The following is a 20162-nucleotide window of genomic DNA, read 5'->3' on the forward strand; positions in this document are numbered from 1 at the left end:
AACAGGGAGCGGATGGAGGAGCCCGGCAGGTGGTCGGTGGGAAGCCTTTCCACGAGCACAGACGGCGCATGCAAGGATGAAGGCGCGGGTGTCCTCCCTCATGGAGACCCACCAGAAGTGCCGCTTCAGCAGGGACAGGGTACGGTCAATCCCAGGATGACAGGCGAACCGGGAAGCGTGAACCCACTGGAGCACCTGGGAGCGAACGAGGTCGGGGACAAAAAGCCGGTTAGGTGGGCCGTTACCTGGGTCCGGCTGGACGTGCTGAGCCTCCCTGACGATGGACTGGATCTCCCAGGTGGCGGCGGCCACCAAGCAGGAGGAGGAGAGGATGGTGTCAGGGTGTGCGGAACCCTCTTCGGGGACAAACTGCCGGGAGAGAGCATCCGGCTGCGTCTATGCCTTCTACAACGCTGTTCGGTTTCCGCGTTGCCGTTTTGCGCTCTGATTGGCCGAGCACGCGCATGAGCCGCGGCGCGACCCTCAGCCGTGCTGCGATAAGGCTTTCGCCAGCGGGGAGAGGGGCTACCGCGAGCGGGATCGCTGCGCTCATCAACGACCCTCCGTGCTCCGGCTTTCAACAGCGGGGAGAGCATTATGGGGCTTATGCCGCGAAGCAGTAACACACATAGTTGCAATCATGGTAGACAGGAGGAATAGCAGACAGGTCAATGGGTTCGTTGGGAAGGCGAGAACCAGCGACCCGCAGTGGTGGCCGAGCTGATTGCAGGCAGGAGACGTGACAGTGAGCGCTTCAACTTGTCACCAGGCCAGTAGGCCAGTTTATGACGGGGTTGTGTAGTTTTAGCCACGGCATGCCAAGGACAATGGGATTGTGGGGAGAGTTGGTGACATGAAAGCGGATACTCTCGCTATGGTTTCCTGACAATAGGAGGCGGAGGGGTACAGTGTGGCGAGTTATTCGCGTGAGCAACTTCCCGTTAACCCGCGAGCGTCACAGGGTATTGGCAGGGTGTCGGTAGCAATGTGGTAGTGGGAAACAACCCCAGCGTCGATGAGATTCTCGTCTGCACCTGAGTCGACCAGGGCGGACAGCGGGAGTGATTGGCCATTGAGACACAGCGTGGCACTGAATTGCATGTTCGGACCGGAGCTGGGAGCAATATCAAGGCTCGAACAGACGCCCAGGCCTTGGCGGAAAGCCCCTCGTAGTGGCGTGTCACCCCAGTTGGAGCCGGCTGCCAGGATATGGAATTCGATTGCGTATTCGCTCACACTGCGATTTCCGGATTGTGAATAAGCCGGCAGCTCTATCCGAGCCCCCCGGAGGGTGGTCGAAGACTTTGCGCATGTCGTCAATATATGCGGAATATGACTCGCAGAGGGGAGAATTATTGAAGTGGAGAGCGGTCACCTATTCTAGCACAGGACCTGTGAGCAGGGCCGACAGGTAAGCGATTTTAGACTTCTCACTTTGGAAAGTGTGTGACTGTTGCCCGAATACTAACGAACATTGAAAGATAAAGGCTCGACATTTGGAGATGCTCCAGTCATAACGCTCCGGTGCGGGAACGTGGGGCTCTCTGTGCAGGGGAATCGCAGCCATGGGTGGGGTGTCTGGCGAGGCTTGCTGAGCCGTGACGTATGCCTCGAAACTGCCAAATTGTCTGTCTCGCTCCGCAGAGCGGTAAGCTGAACAGTGACTGCATCTATTGAGTGGGAGAGTTGGTCTACCCGAGCGGTCTGGCCGTTGATGATACTCACGAATTGCCTCTGAAACTTCCTCGATCTCGAGTGCAGCTGGTTCTGACATCATTGGTCGTGGTGTTCTGTGAGAATGGGTTTTAAGCAGAGCCCAATCGCTGAACACAGGAGAGGAGAGAATGGAGCGTTTCAGGATATTTAATAGTATTCCCCAAGCAGACAAGAGTTACATCCAGAAATGTACAACAGACAGGAATTGGGAATGTTCTTGGGGCAATGAGAGCAGGTGCACTCCAGTGCTACTGCGGACGGAAGACACAGGTCCGTGTCGAGAGAGTGAGCAGGAACTCCTTAGTAAAGCTCCAGGGGTCCAGACAGGGGCTCGCTGGAATGGAGGTCCTGGGCACAAGAGAAGGAATGTTAGAATAGGGAATAATCACACGAGAGTGTCTAGCAGGTCTTCGGACTGAGGCGTCGTACCTAGTGTTAGATTCTGATCAATCTGGCCAGTATCACGTCTTCTTGTGTTATCCTCTCTCCATCCAATTCCTCTGCGTTGTGTAATTTTAATGGTCCTGACGTCTCCTATACTGGCTGATAAAATCCTTATCTCTCCCCGTTAGTGCGATCCGCAAACCATAATAATTCTCCACCTTCGTAAGAATTCAACACTTTGACACAGCGTAATACTGTACCTTACAAGGAGAAGCGTTGTTTATTGATATAAACAGAAGCCTCAGCTCAGATGTTAACAGATTGTATTGTCCTTGAAAAGTCTATTCTAATGATCTTTCGGTGTGTTCAGTCTATCGTCCTCCTGCTATTCAGTCCAATCTTGTCTGGCCTTGTCTTGTCTGGCCAGGCCTGGTCTTTAGCCTAAACCCTCCTCGCGTTAGCCGAAGCTAATGATGATGTGTCATTCCTCCTCCCCCCCCCTCTCCGTGATGAGAGGAGAGAGTCTCTAGTCAGATTGTAGTCTGTCCTTAGCCGCTCTTGGTCTGCCTTACACCCGGAAAACACTGTTCGACTTATAGATCTTCGTCATAGCAACAACGGCCCCCGCCCCTCTCCTGGTTGTCATGCGACGCTGTCATGACAACTGCTAATAACCTTTCACACATTTCAAAACGTTTCACTACTGTTTCATTAAGATGAACCTCTCTCCGCCCTGCTCTCTGGGCCCACACTCGCTCTTATCAATGTGTTCTTACAAGGAATGTCAACATTTGGCCCTGCTCAGTGTGGTGCTCACAATCACCCTGCTCTACTGAACCACCGTCTCCTGCTTCCACCGTCAGCATGCACTTCGACCTCTCTGGCACCGTTACATGCTACCATCTCCCCCCAATCTATACATCACATACATTGAATAAACCCCGTTTTCTCTCATTCCCCCCTTTGATTCTTAATCAACCTTCAGAATCAACTGACTACTTGGTTTTTCAATTAATTATACCCAAAAATAGACTCATAACAATTAGGGCCCCTCCGTCTGCTGTTTGCCTTATTGTTTTTCCATTACACGCATCACACCTAAACCAGAAAGGACAAACAACGGTCAGGGAGGAGAGAGAGAGAGAGAAAGAGAAAGACACAGATTCGCAACTTTCCAGACAACACACCTAAACCCTTTGGCCCCCCCCTACTTAGGTACACCCCACGTCAAATCAGAGCGCTCCCTTCCCTCTTACAGTACACCTCCCATCTTGGGCCGGTCCCGTCTTCTAGGGCAAGGGCCCCTTTCAGTGACGGCTCCTTTCCTGAGCTGGTCCCCATTCCAGGGCGCGGTCCCCTAGGCAAAAATGTCTCCTCTGGTCTGCTACTGCTCAGTGTCTCTGGCCGTCCTCTCCACATCTGCTCTCCCACCGCCGCCGTCTCCTCCCTCTCGTCGTGGATGATCTGTGTACCAGGCTGCGGTGCCTGGCCCCTGCTGCTTCCTCCTCCTCCAGTCTGTCTCCTGGTCGTCTCCACTGCGGTCGGACATCTCCAGACCCTAAAAGCAGAAAACAACACCAGCAGTTTTCTGTACACCTGACCCTTGTGTTTTCTATTAGTCTACAACCTTCTCCACACCTATTATCTATCCTACAGGGCGGTTCCCTGTTTGTCGTCTTCCGTCGTGACACCAGCAGCTAACCGATTCCCACTTCCGTCGCCCTATCTGTTCATCCCAGGTTGACCCCCAGCGCGCGCCAGTTCTTCTGGTGACGTGTCGTCTGAAGACTCTGCCTATTTATTAGGTGTGAGAAAGCCCCACTAGAATTCAAACTCCCTCTTTATTCCATAATTAACACATTCAAATAACTGCACCTCCTCTCTCTGTGCAATTCTTATTTAATCCATTGTATGATTAAACTCTATTTAATTAACCTGTATATCAATATTATTATTATAATAGATCCACCCTCTAGATTCTAAACTTGGATCACTCCCCCACTCCGCCACTAGATGGTAGTACAGACCTATATCTAAATATTCCCCTATGGGTAATGAAAACTCCCCAGCACTACCCCCCCCCCTCCGCCACTAGGTGGCGATTTACTCCTCTAAAAATTCCTCTATGGTGTCTTAGTTGACGTGTCACTTCCTGGTTCTTATCTGTTGTTATCTCCTCGTGGCTCACAGCCATCTTGTCTCATCCTCCTCGTGGCCCTTTGCGGCCATCTTGTCTCTGTGCAAATGGCTACTCTCTCAAACAAACGGCCGCTGCCCTTCCTTCCAAGGCCTAAAAACACAGCTGTTTTCCTCTCTTTCCTATCCATATCAGGGGACGCTATCTCAGACTAATACTCTTGCCTGATCGGACATAATACCCACTGGTACAATCTCCTTTCGACTTTCCTCCTGTCATAACAACAGTCCCGCCATAAATTTTTTTCGATCTGATTCAAGCGTTCCCCCCCCCTTTCTCCTCCTGCATTTACACTCCCAACACCAAAAAACGTGCAGCCTGCCTCACTCTCGCCAGCACTCCTTCTGCACCGGCCCCATTTTGTTTTCATTCTCTGTAGATAAGACCCTCGATTTTCAAAACAAAAACGTGCCGCTCTGCTCTGTCCCAAAACACACTATTACAGCTGGCATTCTCTGTCGCTACTTATTTACGGATGCACTATCTGTTCGTTTTTATTTGGCTTAAAAGATCAAAACAACCGTGTGTGCACAGTGAACTCACATCTTTCTCCTGAGCGCTGTTTCTCCTACAGCGCTGGTTCGCCTCCTGACCGCTCGACTCGGCGCACTCTCTCAGGGCTGGCCGGCCTTGCTTCAATCATGATTCTCCCACACACGATGACTGTTGTCCACTGTCATCCCATTATTGAAAAAGTCTTTTTCCGTTGTTCTTATCTCTTGCAAATCCGGCTGTCATCGGCAACCAACTGTTAGATTCTGATCAATCTGGCCAGTATCACGTCTTCTTGTGTTATCCTCTCTCCATCCAATTCCTCTGCGTTGTGTAATTTTAATGGTCCTGACGTCTCCTATACTGGCTGATAAAATCCTTCTCTCCCCGTTAGTGCGATCCGCAAACCATAATAATTCTCCACCTTCATAAGAATTCGACACTTTGACACAGCGTAATACCTTACAAGGAGAAGCGTTGTTTATTGATATAAACAGAAGCCTCAGCTCAGATGTTAACAGATTGTATTGTCCTTGAAAAGTCTATTCTAATGATCTTTCGGTGTGTTCAGTCTATCGTCCTCCTGGTCTTTAGCCTAAACCCTCCTCGCGTTAGCCGAAGCTAATGACGATGTGTCATTCCTCCTCCCCCCCCTCTCCGTGATGAGAGGAGAGAGTCTCTAGTCAGATTGTAGTCTGCCCTTAGCCGCTCTTGGTCTGCCTTACACCCGGAAAACACTGTTCGACTTATAGATCTTCGTCATAGCAACGACGGCCCCCGCCCCTCTCCTGGTTGTCATGCGACGCTGTCATGACAACTGCTAATAACCTTTCACACATTTCAAAACGTTTCACTACTGTTTCATTAAGATGAACCTCTCTCCACCCTGCTCTCTGGGCCCACACTCGCTCTTATCAATGTGTTCTTACAAGGAATGTCAACATTCGGCCCTGCTCAGTGTGGTGCTCACAATCACCCTGCTCTACTGAACCACCGTCTCCTGCTTCCACCGTCAGCATGCACTTCGACCTCTCTGGCACCGTTACATGCTACCATCTCCCCCCAATCTATACATCACATACATTGAATAAACCCCGTTTTCTCTCACTAGGTAATGATAATAACACCACGATGACTTCTGGTCAGCATCCTCCGGTAGAAGTAGGGTCTTGGTGATCAGGGAATGGGATACAGCTGTGAAGAGTGAGGTGCCTGGCAGCGTGTGAATCAGGAGATGAGGTGCAGCTGATTTGAGTGACAGGGGGTGAAGGAGTGCTGACCATTATGGCCGTGAGGCTTCCGTGGTGGATGGAAGGGAGGATGAAGAGGAGTGAGGAAGGTGTGTGGTGAATGTGAACAAAAGTCTTTCTCTGGTCTGCATCCCCTTAACAATTGTGTGTATTGAGCCATACTGTATTGTACCCATTCTGCAATCTGGTAATACAATTTTCAATCAATCAATCAAATAACAACCGGTTTGATTGATTGATTGAAAATTATACTAGGTAACTTCACTGTGCTTCTTTTTCTTTTTCTTTTTTTTAAACTTAAATTTGTATTCAACATTTATGGACATACAACATAACATTTATATTGACATCCATAACATATCGACATACATATACGGGTACATCCATGAAATTAAATATAAACATACAATAAAAGAACACTGTTAAACAGACCTAAATAATAAAGTACAAAAAACATAAAACAATTGTCATACCCAACAGAAATAAAAATAGAAAAAACTAACTAAAGCAAAGGTGTGTGACACAGGTTCAGAGACCCTCCTTGAACCTCTTTCCTCCTTTACCCTTCGCCCTTTTGTGTTGCATTTGGTTCCTCCTCTGTGATGTCGTTTTCGTTCCCCTTATAATCCTCCCACTTTCCCCATCTTTCCCCAAATTTCTCTTCCTGTAGCCTCAGCATGTGTTATCCTCTCCATATCCTGTATCTCCTCTACTATTCCTACCCATTGTGCTATTGTCGGTGGATCTTCTTTGTACCACAGTCTCGTTATTGCTTTTCTGGCCGATATCAACATTATCTTTATTAAATATTTGTCCCCCCCTTGTATTCCCTCGTGCGTCAGGTCCCCTAAGTAAAGCACCAGTCCCATTTGTGGTAACCCGTATCCTAATATTCTGGTCATTGCCTCCCCTATCTCCTCCCAATACCCCTTCAGCTTCTGACATCCCCAGAATATGTGCGTGTGATTTGCCCCCTCCTTCCCACACATCCTCCAGCATGTCCTTTGTGTTGGTGCATACTTTCCCTTCAGCTCCGGGGTTATAAATAATCTGATTATGTTTTTCCATCCAAATTATTTCCATACCCTTGATCCTGTTGTTACCCCATTCCTTCTCTGTTATTTCTATCTCTAGTTCTCTCTCCCATTTCTCCCTTATATAATCGGTCGTGTGTCCCTTGCTGTTCATTATAGCCCGGTACAGTGCTGATATTACCCTTCCTTTCCCCCCTTCGTATGCCCATACTATCATCTCGATTATTCCATTCTGTTCTTCGTCCTTGTCTCCTCTTATCTCTTTATTGTAGTAATCTCTAACCTGTAGATATCTGAAGTGGTCCCTGTTTTCTAGTCCAAATTTCTCCTTAAATTTTTGTAGGGTCTGCATTTCCCCCTTCTCTATCATTTTGCATATCGCTGTTGCCCCCCCCCCCCCCCCTTTCCCACCTTCTGAATCCATGGTCCAACCTCCCTGGCTTGAATCTCTTGTCATGTGCTACCCATCTCAGAACCCCTGACTGCTTCTCCAATTTGTGTCTTTTTACTACTCTGTTCCATATAGTCAAGGTGCACTTGGTGATTGGATCTAACAGTCCCTCTTTTTCCTTGAATAGTTCCCTATCCCCCACCAGAGCCTGTACCTTGTATCCCTCCCCTTCTTTTTCAATGTCTTTCCATCTGGCCTCATATCTGTCGTTACACCAGCACGTCACTGCTCTCAGTTGTGCTGCATAATAATAGTCTTGTAGGCTGGGTACTGCCATCCCTCCCTTTTCCTTTGGTAGTTGTAGTGTTTTATATCTGACCCGTGGTCTTCTCCCCGCCCATATGAACCTCGATATCAGTCTGTCCCACTCCCTGAATTGGTTCTGTGGTATTTGTATCGGTAGTGACTGAAACAGGTATAGTAACCTTGATAGTATGTTCATCTTAATGACCTCTATCCTTGAATTGAAGTCCAAGGGCATTACCGTCCATCTCTCTAAGTCTCTCTTGATGTTCTGATTTATCTGTGTATAATTCGCCTCAAACAGTTTCCCCACCCCTCTCGTGATGTTCACCCCTAAGTATTTAATCTTGTCCATGTCCCACCTTATCCCGTACTCCTCCCTAATTTCCGTCGTTGGGGCATAGTTCCATGCTAATGTCTGTGTCTTTGTCACGTTTAGTTTGTATCCTGAGTAGTGGCCGTATTCCTTCAGTAGATCCACTGTGCTTCTTTTTATTATAATTTTTTTTAAACTTAAATTTGTATTCACATTTACAGACGTACAACACTTAGACAATACCTACAATAACATCAATAACACAACAGTATACAGCCATGGGCCCCTTGAATTAATATGGCTGCGTTCAGCCGCCTAGAAAGAGGGACCCCCCCCCCTCCGGTCATCCACCCCTAGAAACAGGGCTCCCCACATCCCAGGTCCGTCCCACGCGGGGCCGAGCACTCAGCGACATGGGTCCCTTGAATTTAATTGGGCCAGGCTCAGTAGAGGAGCGAGGGGTGGTACTCCCCCCCACCGAGCCAAGCCCGCTACCTCCCATGTCACCAAGCACCCCACCCCACGCACAATGACCCCACAACATTCAAGACCCCCCTCTCCCGGGCCAAACCGTGGAAATGATGGCCCCCCTCCCCCGACATTCCTCCCTTGAGTTAAGCCCATAGAACTCCCCCATATCCCAGGCCGATACGCGCGGAGCCAGGCCCCCAGCGACAGGGGTCCCTTGAATTAATTGGGCCAGGCCCAGTAGAGGGGAGGGAACGGGACTCCCCCCCACCAAGCCAAGCCCGCTACCTCCCATGTCACGAGAGCCCCACCCCACGCCCACCGACCCCGCAAGAAACCCCTCCCTCCCGCCCTCCTCCCCGAGAAACAGAACACCCCCGTATCCTGGTCCACCATGCGCGGAGCCGAGCCCCCACCCGCCCCCGCCCGACCCCCAGGCCCACGAGAACCCCAAGCCCAGGCCCGCAGATGGCCAAAGCACCACTCCGTCCTCAATGGCCCCGCGACCCCACGTCCGGTGCCCCCCCGGCCCCAGGAACCCCCCCCATACCGATCCCACAACACGCAAGGCCCCCCTCCCCCGGGTCGAACCGCTGGAACGATGGCCCCTCCCCCGACATTCCCCCCCAACTGAACTCAGCCTGCCCACTTCTGTACCTCCCATGTCACCGTATGAAAAATTCAAACTGACAACACAATAAGAAAAAATGCAATGAAAATAAAATAAGCTATATGGTTAGCACTTTTTCTCCCGTTTGCGGTTTGGAGGGGAATCAGCTCTCCTATTGGAGAAGCCCCCCCCTAGTGACGGAGATACCCCCCAATGGAGATTCTCCAAGCCTCTCTTCATGTCCAACATTTTTTTATTCTTGTACTTCACAAATGTCCATGTGCACATTTAAAGCAACTGCTATTCTAACATAACTCAGATTCTAACATAACTCAAAGTAAAAAGACAACATTTGGCGCTCCCATGGTATTAGAGGATCTTAGTCGTTTCCCTCTGTTCCCCGTTGGAAGGGTGGGGAGTAGGGATGTCCGATATTATCGGCCTACCGATATTATCGGCCGATATCGGCATTAAAATGTGATATCGGAAAATATCGGTATCGGTTTTCAAAAAAAAATAATGTTTTTTTTTTTTTTTTTACATTTCTATATCCTTTATTTACCCAGGCAAGCAAGTAAGAACAAATTCTGATTTTATGTATTGTCAAAAGTATGCATAATGTTGTATAAATTCCACAACAAGATATATGTAATGTTAATTACCTGAAATTATTCAAATTTTTTGGGGGGGAAACCCTGCATATATCGGTATCGGTTGATATCGGTTGATATCGGTATCGGAAATTAAGAGTTGGACAATATCGGTATATCGGTATCGGTAAAAAAGCCAATATCGAGCATCCCTAATAACAACACAACCTCCTTAGCTAAACCATACATCAGTTCCTTCCAACCGACTTTGGCCGGGCTTCAGCCAGGTTTGTCCAGGTTCTAAAAGACAATGGAGACGCTCACAGTTTGCCAGATAGGCCAAACCATGGCTAGTGGAGACAAGGAATTCGTCATGTTATTACTGAGAGAAGACCCAAATGCTGCTCTCTGTAAGGTCAAAGGGCAGGTGGATGCCTATAATTGTTACCAGTGATATGATATAATGAATGCAATAATGACTGTACTTTACTGTAATTCTATATTCTAGTCATTTTAGGTTAAGGTGGTAATTACTTAAGCAATCCACACCTGTGTGATCTTGTTGAATACCTTGTGTGTTTCCGTCAGTACCTGGAGTTCTGTGATGAGGTGTTGGTTCTGGAGAACGGTGTGATCCAGGAGGCTGGGACGCACAAGGACCTGATGCAGACAGAGGGCCGCTATGCACAGCTCATCAACAATTATCAGTCGGAACATTCCAAAGTAAGAATACCATCTGTATATATGTATGTATGTATGTATGTATGTATGTATATGTATGTATGTATGTATGTATGTATGTATGTATGTATGTATGTATGTATGTATGTATGTATGTATGTATGTATGTATGTATGTATGTATGTATGATATGTATGTATGTATGTATGTATGTATGTATGTATGTATGTATGTATGTATGTATGTATGTATGTATGTATGTATGTATGTATGTATGTATGTATGTATGTATGAATGTATCTATCTATCTATCTATCTATCTATCTATCTATCTATCTATCTATCTATCTATCTATCTATCTATCTATCTATCTATCTATCTATCTATCTATCTATCTATCTATCTATCTATCTATCAAGAAGAACTAAAACGTTCACTGAATTTAGGAGAGACAGCTACAGAGACAGCTACAGAAAAGGTTCCATATCATATCAGAACGGCAGACCAGCCACACTCTCAGACCGAAATAATTTTTTTATTTATTTATTTTTTAATCCTAATTTCTCACATTACGTTCACCCTGAATGTTGACGTTATCCAGCTGGATACTATTGGTTTGTTTTGGCAAAATTCTTCTGCTCTGTGTGACAATAAATAAATTAATGATGATATGCAATTTAAAACCAAAACTAAGGCCTCAGTATGAGTTTAAGACGTGAACATGGTCATGTTTTGATCGGATCGGTAAATATCGGTATCGGTAGATACTCAAAATCACATGATCGGGATCGGATCGGGAGCAAAAAAACGTGATCGGGACATCCCTACACATAATCAAGCTGGCGGGCTCGTTGAACACAGCTGCCTACAACCATGACCATCCTTACAGTACTGGCAAGTATTTTCATATCTTACAGTAACCAGCGTTGCAACTTGCAAGACGCTTATAATGAAACGTTCCAACGTCCTTGTTCATCAATTGATTCAACCTAGAACCTATGCGCGCGATCTCTCCCCCCCCCCCCCCCCCCCTCTCTCTCTCTCTCTCTCTCTCTCTCTCTCTCTCTCTCTCTCTCTCTCTCTCTCTCTCTCTCTCTCGCTCTCTCTCTCTCTGTCTCTCTCTCTCTGTCTCTCTCCCTCTCTCTCTGTCTCTCTCTGTCTCTCTCTCTCTCTCTCTCTCTCTCTCTCTGATTGATTGATTGAATGAAAACTTTATTAACAGATTGCAGAATGGGTACAGTACAGTACAGCTCAATACATACAATTGTTAAGGGGATGCAGACCAGAGAAAGACTTTCGTCTTGTTTACATCAGGGTCCCCCATTTTCAATTCATCATAACATATATGACACACACGACATACAGATAGACACAGTGTTGGGAAAGTTCACTTTCTACATGAACTAGTTCATTTCACAGTTCACAAATTTCTAAATGAACTAGTTCAGTTCATAGTTCATAATTCAAAATGTTGAACTAAAGTTCATGGTTTCAAAAATGAACGAATTTATAGTTTATAGTTCTTTTTTCAATACGTTGCTGCGAGCTATTATTTGTCAAATGTATTGCCACAACCCATAATAGAACCACAGAATACTGGCATTTCCATAACGCTTTGCTGCCGCCCATTCAGTCCACACTAGTAGCAGCTGCAGCTTTCATCTCTACAGTATATTTTCAAAAACATGAGGAAAAACGTGCTGTTTGAATGGTCTTTATTAAGTATAATAATCTAAATATACTTAAAGTACCAAAAGTGAAAGTAGTCATTGTGCAAACATATAAACATGTGCCGACAATCCCGACATAACTCTGTACTAACACAACACGAGGTACTAGGAACCAGGCTGAGGTATGAAACTAAGGTTGTACCTCAAAGTTCAATATTCAAAGTGCAAAACATTTACTGACTTTAACTAAAACTATTTTAAATGCTCATACACCGACGTCGTAGAGTCTGACTCTGAGCGAGTGCAGAGCCAAGTGCGAGTGCAGCTGCTATTCTACCAGACTCCCCGAAGCCCCGCCCAGAGCAGTTGCCAGAATGGGTGGTTTTCCGCATTATTATAAAGCCTGTTTACGGTGTGTTTTAACTGGGTTTTCGGCTGAAAGGCATATGAAATCTGGCACACTTTTGAACGCCGTTCACGAACGATCGTTCATTGAACACGTTCAGGTACATCACTGGATAGACAGTACTGCTACATCTATACATTTATGACATACCAGATTTGCAAATACAGTACTGTTTGTGATACAAAAAGTGTCCAGAAAAGAGTGTATATACATTTGACATAGAAACTGTACATTGGAGGAGGTCTCTCATTCATCACGGTGGTGAAAAAAGTGAGTCTGGAGCCCATTTTCACATGACCATTTTAACACTTTCAGTGCCACCAGGGGGCGCACAACTTAGTGCTTGAATGCCACCATCGGTGCCAATGTTAACGTTAATATCGCCTAATCTATGTTTTAAATTATGGCTATGTGTCTAATCTGCCCGTCGCTTATCAAAGAATCATTTTCCAGTCAGTGTTGTCAAGGCAGATTGGTTTTTTATCGCTTCATTTCCGTTTGAGAGCATTTTGAAAAGCGCCCGTTTTCAGGTGAAAAACAGCCCATTCTGTGATAATCGCCTTTTACTGGAATATTCCAGAACGTTGATATTTGTCGGCCTATTTATGAATCGTTTTCAAATAAACGCTAGATGATCAATAGTATACGTGCACGCACGCACATTCGAGGCGCGCGCTGATAATAGCTGTTTTCATTTCCTCATGGATTTTACAGTGAAACCGATAGAGCACATATCACAAAAAAGCTTATATCTCCTCGAAAACGAGTCTGATTATTAACACTGATAACATAGATTCCTTACCTGACATCAGATGGTATCCAAATGGTATATTCCAATTCCTGATCACCATTCGAAAAAATCGATAAGTGTATAGATCTAACGTGTATACAGTAGAACTCATGATCAGCGGGGCTCAGAGGATCCAAAATGAACTCTGGTAACCCCGGCTGCATCAGTGGACTGGAAAATGTGGACTGGAATATTTTTTTCCCCCCATCCATTTTCATTGAGTCCATTCCAAAATGGTGATTTACCATCTGGGAGACGATAGGGGGGCGCTTTTTTCACATCTGATCGCCGGCGGCCCTTGGGTAGGCTAGGGTAGGCTCGCGTGATGCAATATGATTTCAGATCGCTAAAAAAAAAATAATAATAATTCCGAGAAATCTCGTGAGTGGCTTTCAACGTAACTATCGTAAACACGAGATTAGCCGTGACTGGCTCTCAAAGTGTTAATAATCACATTATTACCATTGTTGGGTTATGATCGGCGTGTGTGGGGATTTTTGGCTGGTGAAAATGCTGAGTGGCTAGTGACTTTGGAAAACCACTAGCCACAGTGGCTAGTGAGCCAAAAAGTTAATGTCAAGCCCTGGGTGGTAACAATGTATTCTTGTATGTTGCTCCTGTGTTCTCAGGCTCAGAAAGAGGAGGAGGTCCCACCACCTGGCCCCAGTGAGCCGGAGGAGGTGAATGTAAAAGATCAGGCCAATGGGATTGAAAACCCAGGTTTGTCATGATACCTCTTCTGTAATATAGGCTATATTGGGCACAATTAACCAAGCAACAACGGACAAGATCTTTTTCTTTTTTCTTTTTTAAATTCAGTCGAGTATACTGACTAGCAAATGCAAGATACTTTACAATATGTATGTTATGCATAATAATGATAGATCGTCAAAGATGGTTTAATTTTAATTTACCACAGAACTAAAACATCGTTACCTTCCAGTTAAAATGCTTTTTAAGAAAGGGACCGTGCACATTTATAAAGGGGTAATAGTTTGTTTTTATTGTTAAAACTGTGAATTTGATGAGGTGTGATGTGTTTTCCCGCAGTGATCAAGGTGTTAAATATGTTTCCTCACAGCTTTTGACATGTCAGATGAGAAAACGGATGGAAAGACGGCTGACGGCAAAGGTACAGTTAACGTTGGGCTTGAGATATCACTATTTATATCTAAAAGCCTTTCAAAACATGTTTAACCTTTGATTTGGAACGGGTGGAACAGGTTAATAAACCTCTAATATTATTTATTCTCAGAAATCAGTCAAACCAACACTTTTGGACATATAATAGCAAGGAATTGAGTGACAGCTCCCCCTTAACTCACTCAGTTCCATGGAATTCTAAACCATTAGTGCCAGGACAATGGCAGCCAGCAGTTTACTTTAAATGTGATGCACAGGCAAAGGTGATATTTCACTGTATACCAAAAAATAGATGCCCTCATAACATCTATAGATATAGCCAGCTATAGCTTATTTATTCTTTGCTAATTAATATGTGAAGTGATAGGACATCTATCATTAGTGTTCATGGTGCTCTGCATTGGCAGATTACATTAGCAAGCTGAATGAATAATGAGCAAAACTACAAAACTAACATCTTATCACTACTTGTAAGCAGCTAACATTGAATAAGCTTGGTAGCTGCCATATTTCCTTCCAAACAGGAGCTTTGAACAGAAATAGTCAAAGGTAGGGTTGCCACCCGTCCCGTAAAATACGGAATCGTCCCGTAATTGGAAACTAAAAGACGTGTTCCGTATTGAACTGATACGGGACGCACTTTGTCCCGTATTTTAAGGTCGGGAATGTGAGAGATCCGCTGTCCGCAAGTCAGTCAGTGTTGCCAGTATTGTGAGAGAAATGAGCCAACCGACCTACAAAAACAAGCCAAAAACAAGCAAAATTGTGTCCAAAAGTTGCGGAAAATAAACAGACTTGGCAACTCTGGTATGATGGGAGTGCGCTCAGCAGCTCACGACCAATGAGAATTAGCGATTTCACGTTGCTAAGATACATTCTGTGCCGTTGTGCCAATCCTCTGTCTGTGCGCTGCGCCGCTGCCTGTCATGGTTGCTGTTTGAAAATGTCTACAGCAGACACTCCACCGCGTCCTAAAAAGACAAAACACCTCCAGAAGTACAGACCTGAGTGGGAAGAGGCAAACCCCTGGCTTGATAGCGTCAGTGGAGATGTTTATAAAGCAAACTGCAAAGTATGTAGGCGTGTGTTTTATGTGGCACATGGTGGACTGACTGACATCAGACAGCATGCCTCAGGAGAACAACATTCCCGAAATATAAGAACGCAAAGGACCCAAGCACAGGTTTCACAGTTGTTCATGACTGAAACATCTTCTGAGATTGATTCAGTATGGGATATTACATCTTATTTATCTGGTTGTGTTTTTAACTAGATGTCAGTATTTCTATTTACCTGCCCTGGCAGCCAGGAGCCTACATATTGGCTGCTGACATGGGCATAGTCTAGGCTATTTCAGTTGACTAATATGGTTGATTGTTCATTAATGTTGAGTTTTTAAAGTCTAATAAACATGTATTTATATTAATCAATATAATTAAGGTTTAAACTTTAAGTATGACTAAATGCTTTCTTGACTATATAGTAACTGTTCCAAAATGCATAGATTTCTATGTATTTTAGGTAGGGATGCTCGATATTGGCTTTTTTACCGATACCGATATACCGATATTGTCCAACTCTTAATTTCCGATACCGATATCAACCGATATCAACCGATATATGCAGGGTTTCCCCCCCCCCAAAAAAACAGAATAATTTCAGGTAATTAACATTACATATCTCTTGTTGTGGAATTAACACAACATTATGCATAGTTTTGATAATAAATAAAATCAGAATTTGTTCTTACTTGCTTGCCTGGGTAAATAAAGGTTATAGAAATGTAAAAAGAAAATATATATATATATATATATTTAATTTTTTTGAAACCCGATTTAAAAATGCTAAAAAATAAATAAATAATAATAATACCGTAGACGCTCGATGAGAGGTGTCCCTTATTTATTAGTGAAAGGTGGCAACCCTAGTCAAAGGTTAGCATAATGCTAATTGCGATTAGCATTGCTAACGTCAGTTGTTTACAACTCAATATTTCAAGGTGCTATATATAATATTTGTATGTAGACAAATCATTCTTAAAAAAGAATACATCCACAGAGCTTTTAGAGAGGTGCAGAATAAAAAGTATTGCTTTTCCCCCACACAAATTGACAGGTCCAAAATAGATAACATTCAGCCACTATATGTCGCACTAGAGTACCACCATGTCATTACAGTATCAGGTGCATTACACGTGGGGAAATGGGAAGTAGGGAGGGGAAACATGCCTGCAACATGTAAACAAAAACATACATTTTGGATTTAACATACATTTTGGATTTTCAAATGATAAATTCATAATAATCCCTTTTTTGGAAAAGCAATACTTTTATTACGCACCTTTCTAAAAGCTCTGGATTTGATCAATAGCACCTTAAATGTTATAAAATGCTAACACATACAATTCACGCTGATTTCAATACTGATCAGTTGCTTGGTTTCTTGCAAGTTTCTCTGCTCCTGTTTTCAAAAAGAAATTGTCGGCCTGCTCGCTTGTCAACCTTCTCTTTTTCAACCTAATGTTGAACCTAAAATATGTTTCTGACTACATTTTACGCAAGAAATAGGGTATACATTTGCAGGATCTTGATTCATATTTGATCTGCAACGCCTAGTTTGATCTGAACATAGTTCGATGGCTCTTACTCGATGGTACTAACCTGAGGGAGGGGGCGGCTAGGTGGCGCAGTGGGCAAGGCGCTCGCCACCAACGCAGGAGATGCTGGGTTCGAGCCCAGCTCTCGGCGTTGCTACCAGCTTGGCTGGTCGTTCATACTAATACAATTGGCAGTATTAGGGGGTGGGAAGCTGGTGGGTGGGGATCGGACATTGTGGACAGCGACTCCTACAGGTCGGTTGGTGCGCCTGCCCTGCGCAGTAGAATCAGGAAGTGACGAGGGCGGCAGAGCCTCGCCACTGAGAGATCGCGCTGTACAGGTGAAAAGATGCGACGGCTGCCTCCTCGAGTACCAGAGGGGACACGTGATGCAAGGCTTCGTCCACATTGCAGCTGGCTTGTGGGAGGCATGGCCTAACAACGTTCGAGACAGGGGAGGGTAGAATTGGACAATGCGAAATTGGGGACGGGAGAAAAATAGAAAAATGGGGAGAAAAAGTAGATTAAAAAAAATGGTACAAAGGGAGGGAGGCGGTGTAGTGCAACATCTAGTGGCTGAATGTTATCTATAGCACATTTGAGCTGACTAGTTAGCTTTCATTAATTAATCTGAATGATCATTCCTTGCACTGTATGGTTTATGAAAGCCTTTGTAAAACACAAGACGTGGCTAGCAAATGTTCACTGATGTTAGCAATGGGGATTTGCGATAGGCTAATGTTTATCTATTGCTGTTTTCAAAAAGGTCATGACAAAGCTCCTGTGTGTTGCTGGTGAATGTAGCTTGGTGTATGGTATACAAAATGATTGTCAGACACATTTCTTGTCGTGGCTTAATATTATTTTCTCTCAACCCTCCCTCTGTAAAATATTGCTATGAATTTGTGGAGCATTACATGTCTGTGGCCCAAAAACATGTTTCTCAGAGTGAAGAATGAATTTCAGATGTTCAGCGCCAGATGTTCAGGCATCTTTGAAAGCAGTGGATGTGCTGTGTAGTCTGTGGTTGTTTTTGCAAGCTGAAAATGGTTTATTCCAATTTGTTATTCCAAAGAAATTAAATATAGGTATCTGCATCGTCCATTGAAAACCCATATCGATCAACAACTACTGTCAGTTGTTATTTTGGCAACTTAACTGACCAACGGTATGTTATGATTGTAAACGCAGACTTCCAGTCTCAATTGTTATTTGAGTAATCATTGAATGTCTTAACGGTTTGTTGATGTGTTGATAACGCGGGCTACCAGTCTAATGTTATTGTGTTATGCTTGAACATATCGCTGATACCACCGTTTTGTTTCTGTTTACCACCAGGTTAATAATCTGACTAAACTGACGACTGACTAATCTGACTACCAGCCAGCTAAGTCACTGTACTGAAATATTTTATGGAATAAAAGAGTACAAGATAAAGTCAGCGCATCTGAATTGTTTCCTTCAGTCTGGAAAGAACAGTTGTTTTGTCATAAACCCTTGTCAGCATAAAGAGTGTGACTGGCCGGACAGTTGTCAACCAATTGTCTTTGTAACAAAAATAATGATCAATAACATATTCTTACTTCTAGAATCTAAGAACCAGCTGGTGACCCAGGAAGCCTCTCAGGATGGTTCTGTGACCTGGAGGACCTACCACGAGTACTGTAGAGCAGCCGGAGGTCAGCAGCACACACACACACACACACACACACACACACGCACACACACGCGCGCGAGCGCACACACACGCACACACACACACAGACACACACACACAGACACACACACACACACACTGAAACACACACACACACAGACACACACACACACACAGAAACACACACACACACACACAGAAACACACACACACAGAAACACACACACACACAGAAACACACACACACACACACACACAGATACAGATCTTAGTTATGCATATAGTGTCAATCTCTGCTCATGTTGAAACCTCCTGTGTATTCTCCTGTTCTAGGGTACATCCTTATCACCTTCATCATGGTCATCATAATCATAATGGTTGGGACTACTGCCTTCAGCAGCTGGTGGCTCAGCTATTGGCTGGAGCAGGGCAATGGGGTGAGTGGTACATCTTGCTGCATTTGTAGGTTAAGTATTTTTCCACTTGCATCTGAAATGGTATGTACTCTGTTTTGCTGGTCCCAGGCTGTAATATGTAACGCTTCACTATGTTACAACAAGCTGTAATAATTTGCACAACGCTATGTTATAACTAACTCTAATAACACTACGCTATATTACAACTACCTGTAATGTGTAATGCTACCAATGATTAATCGGCGGGAAGATCTCCACCTCCCTATTCCCTGAATGGAACGCTCAGATTATTAGCGCCCTCTAGTACCAGTAAGTGTAAAATGGTGACAAATGAATAGGAGTGAATGAGGCCATCTAGCTAAAGGTTTTGGAAAATACTAGGGCTTGTCATTATTTAATAAAAGGAAATGTCTTCCAGACATCCCCGCACTAGCTAGGGTTGCCAACTTTCTCTGACCTGAAGGGGACACCAAAGGTCTTTGTGCCGACATTTGTTTTTTGTGGTGCGTTCTGGAACTTTACCTCTTAATCTGCCTCTCTCAGTCAGACATGAACTTACACCAAATAACCCTATCTGGGTTCTTCAAGGAAGAAAAAGACCATGGAACGTTAACGTTCTGTTGTTGTATGTGTCTTGCACAATCTTAACAGCTAAAACTTTCTAGACCATTTACCAACTTGATCATAACAATGGTCTGAATTGAACAATGGGCTTGTCAGCTTAGTTGTCAGAGCAGATCTTACTTATATGACCCATATAAGCAATCTCTCAATGTTATTCCTTTTATAGACAATCACAATGTCATATGGCCGTCAAATGCTCTGTCTTATCTCTTTAGAAACAATATTATTATGCACTACGAACACTTCATATCCAGGTCAATTCACACACTTGTGAATAAAAGTATATAAAAGAGAAACTTAGCTTTTACCTGATAATATTAGCAGCACAACGATACAACAATGAATTTGATCGCAGATTCAAGATTATCATTTGCCGAAGGGAAAACACTCCGACTTCACATCAGTATTGCACAGTGGCCTAATCTTA

The 20162-nt window shown here is 44.5% G+C and overlaps 1 protein-coding gene across 1 annotated transcript in view; it reads left to right on the top strand.

Annotated features, from left to right (window-relative positions):
* Positions 1-20162, top strand: part of LOC311246826 (ATP-binding cassette sub-family C member 12-like) — a gene marked incomplete at both ends in the record, with an annotated part of 156847 nt that overhangs the window by 64531 nt on the left and 72154 nt on the right. The window contains 5 exons of the mRNA XM_084337072.1: positions 10340-10474; positions 13929-14019; positions 14381-14431; positions 18628-18717; positions 19029-19132. Of these exons, the coding sequence (XP_084193198.1) occupies positions 10340-10474; positions 13929-14019; positions 14381-14431; positions 18628-18717; positions 19029-19132 (471 nt within the window). The remainder of the gene's footprint in view (positions 1-10339; positions 10475-13928; positions 14020-14380; positions 14432-18627; positions 18718-19028; positions 19133-20162) is intronic.

Source organism: Notolepis coatsorum (assembly GCF_963971535.1).
Source record: "Notolepis coatsorum genome assembly, chromosome: 20".
NCBI classification, from domain to species: domain Eukaryota; kingdom Metazoa; phylum Chordata; class Actinopteri; order Aulopiformes; family Paralepididae; genus Notolepis; species Notolepis coatsorum.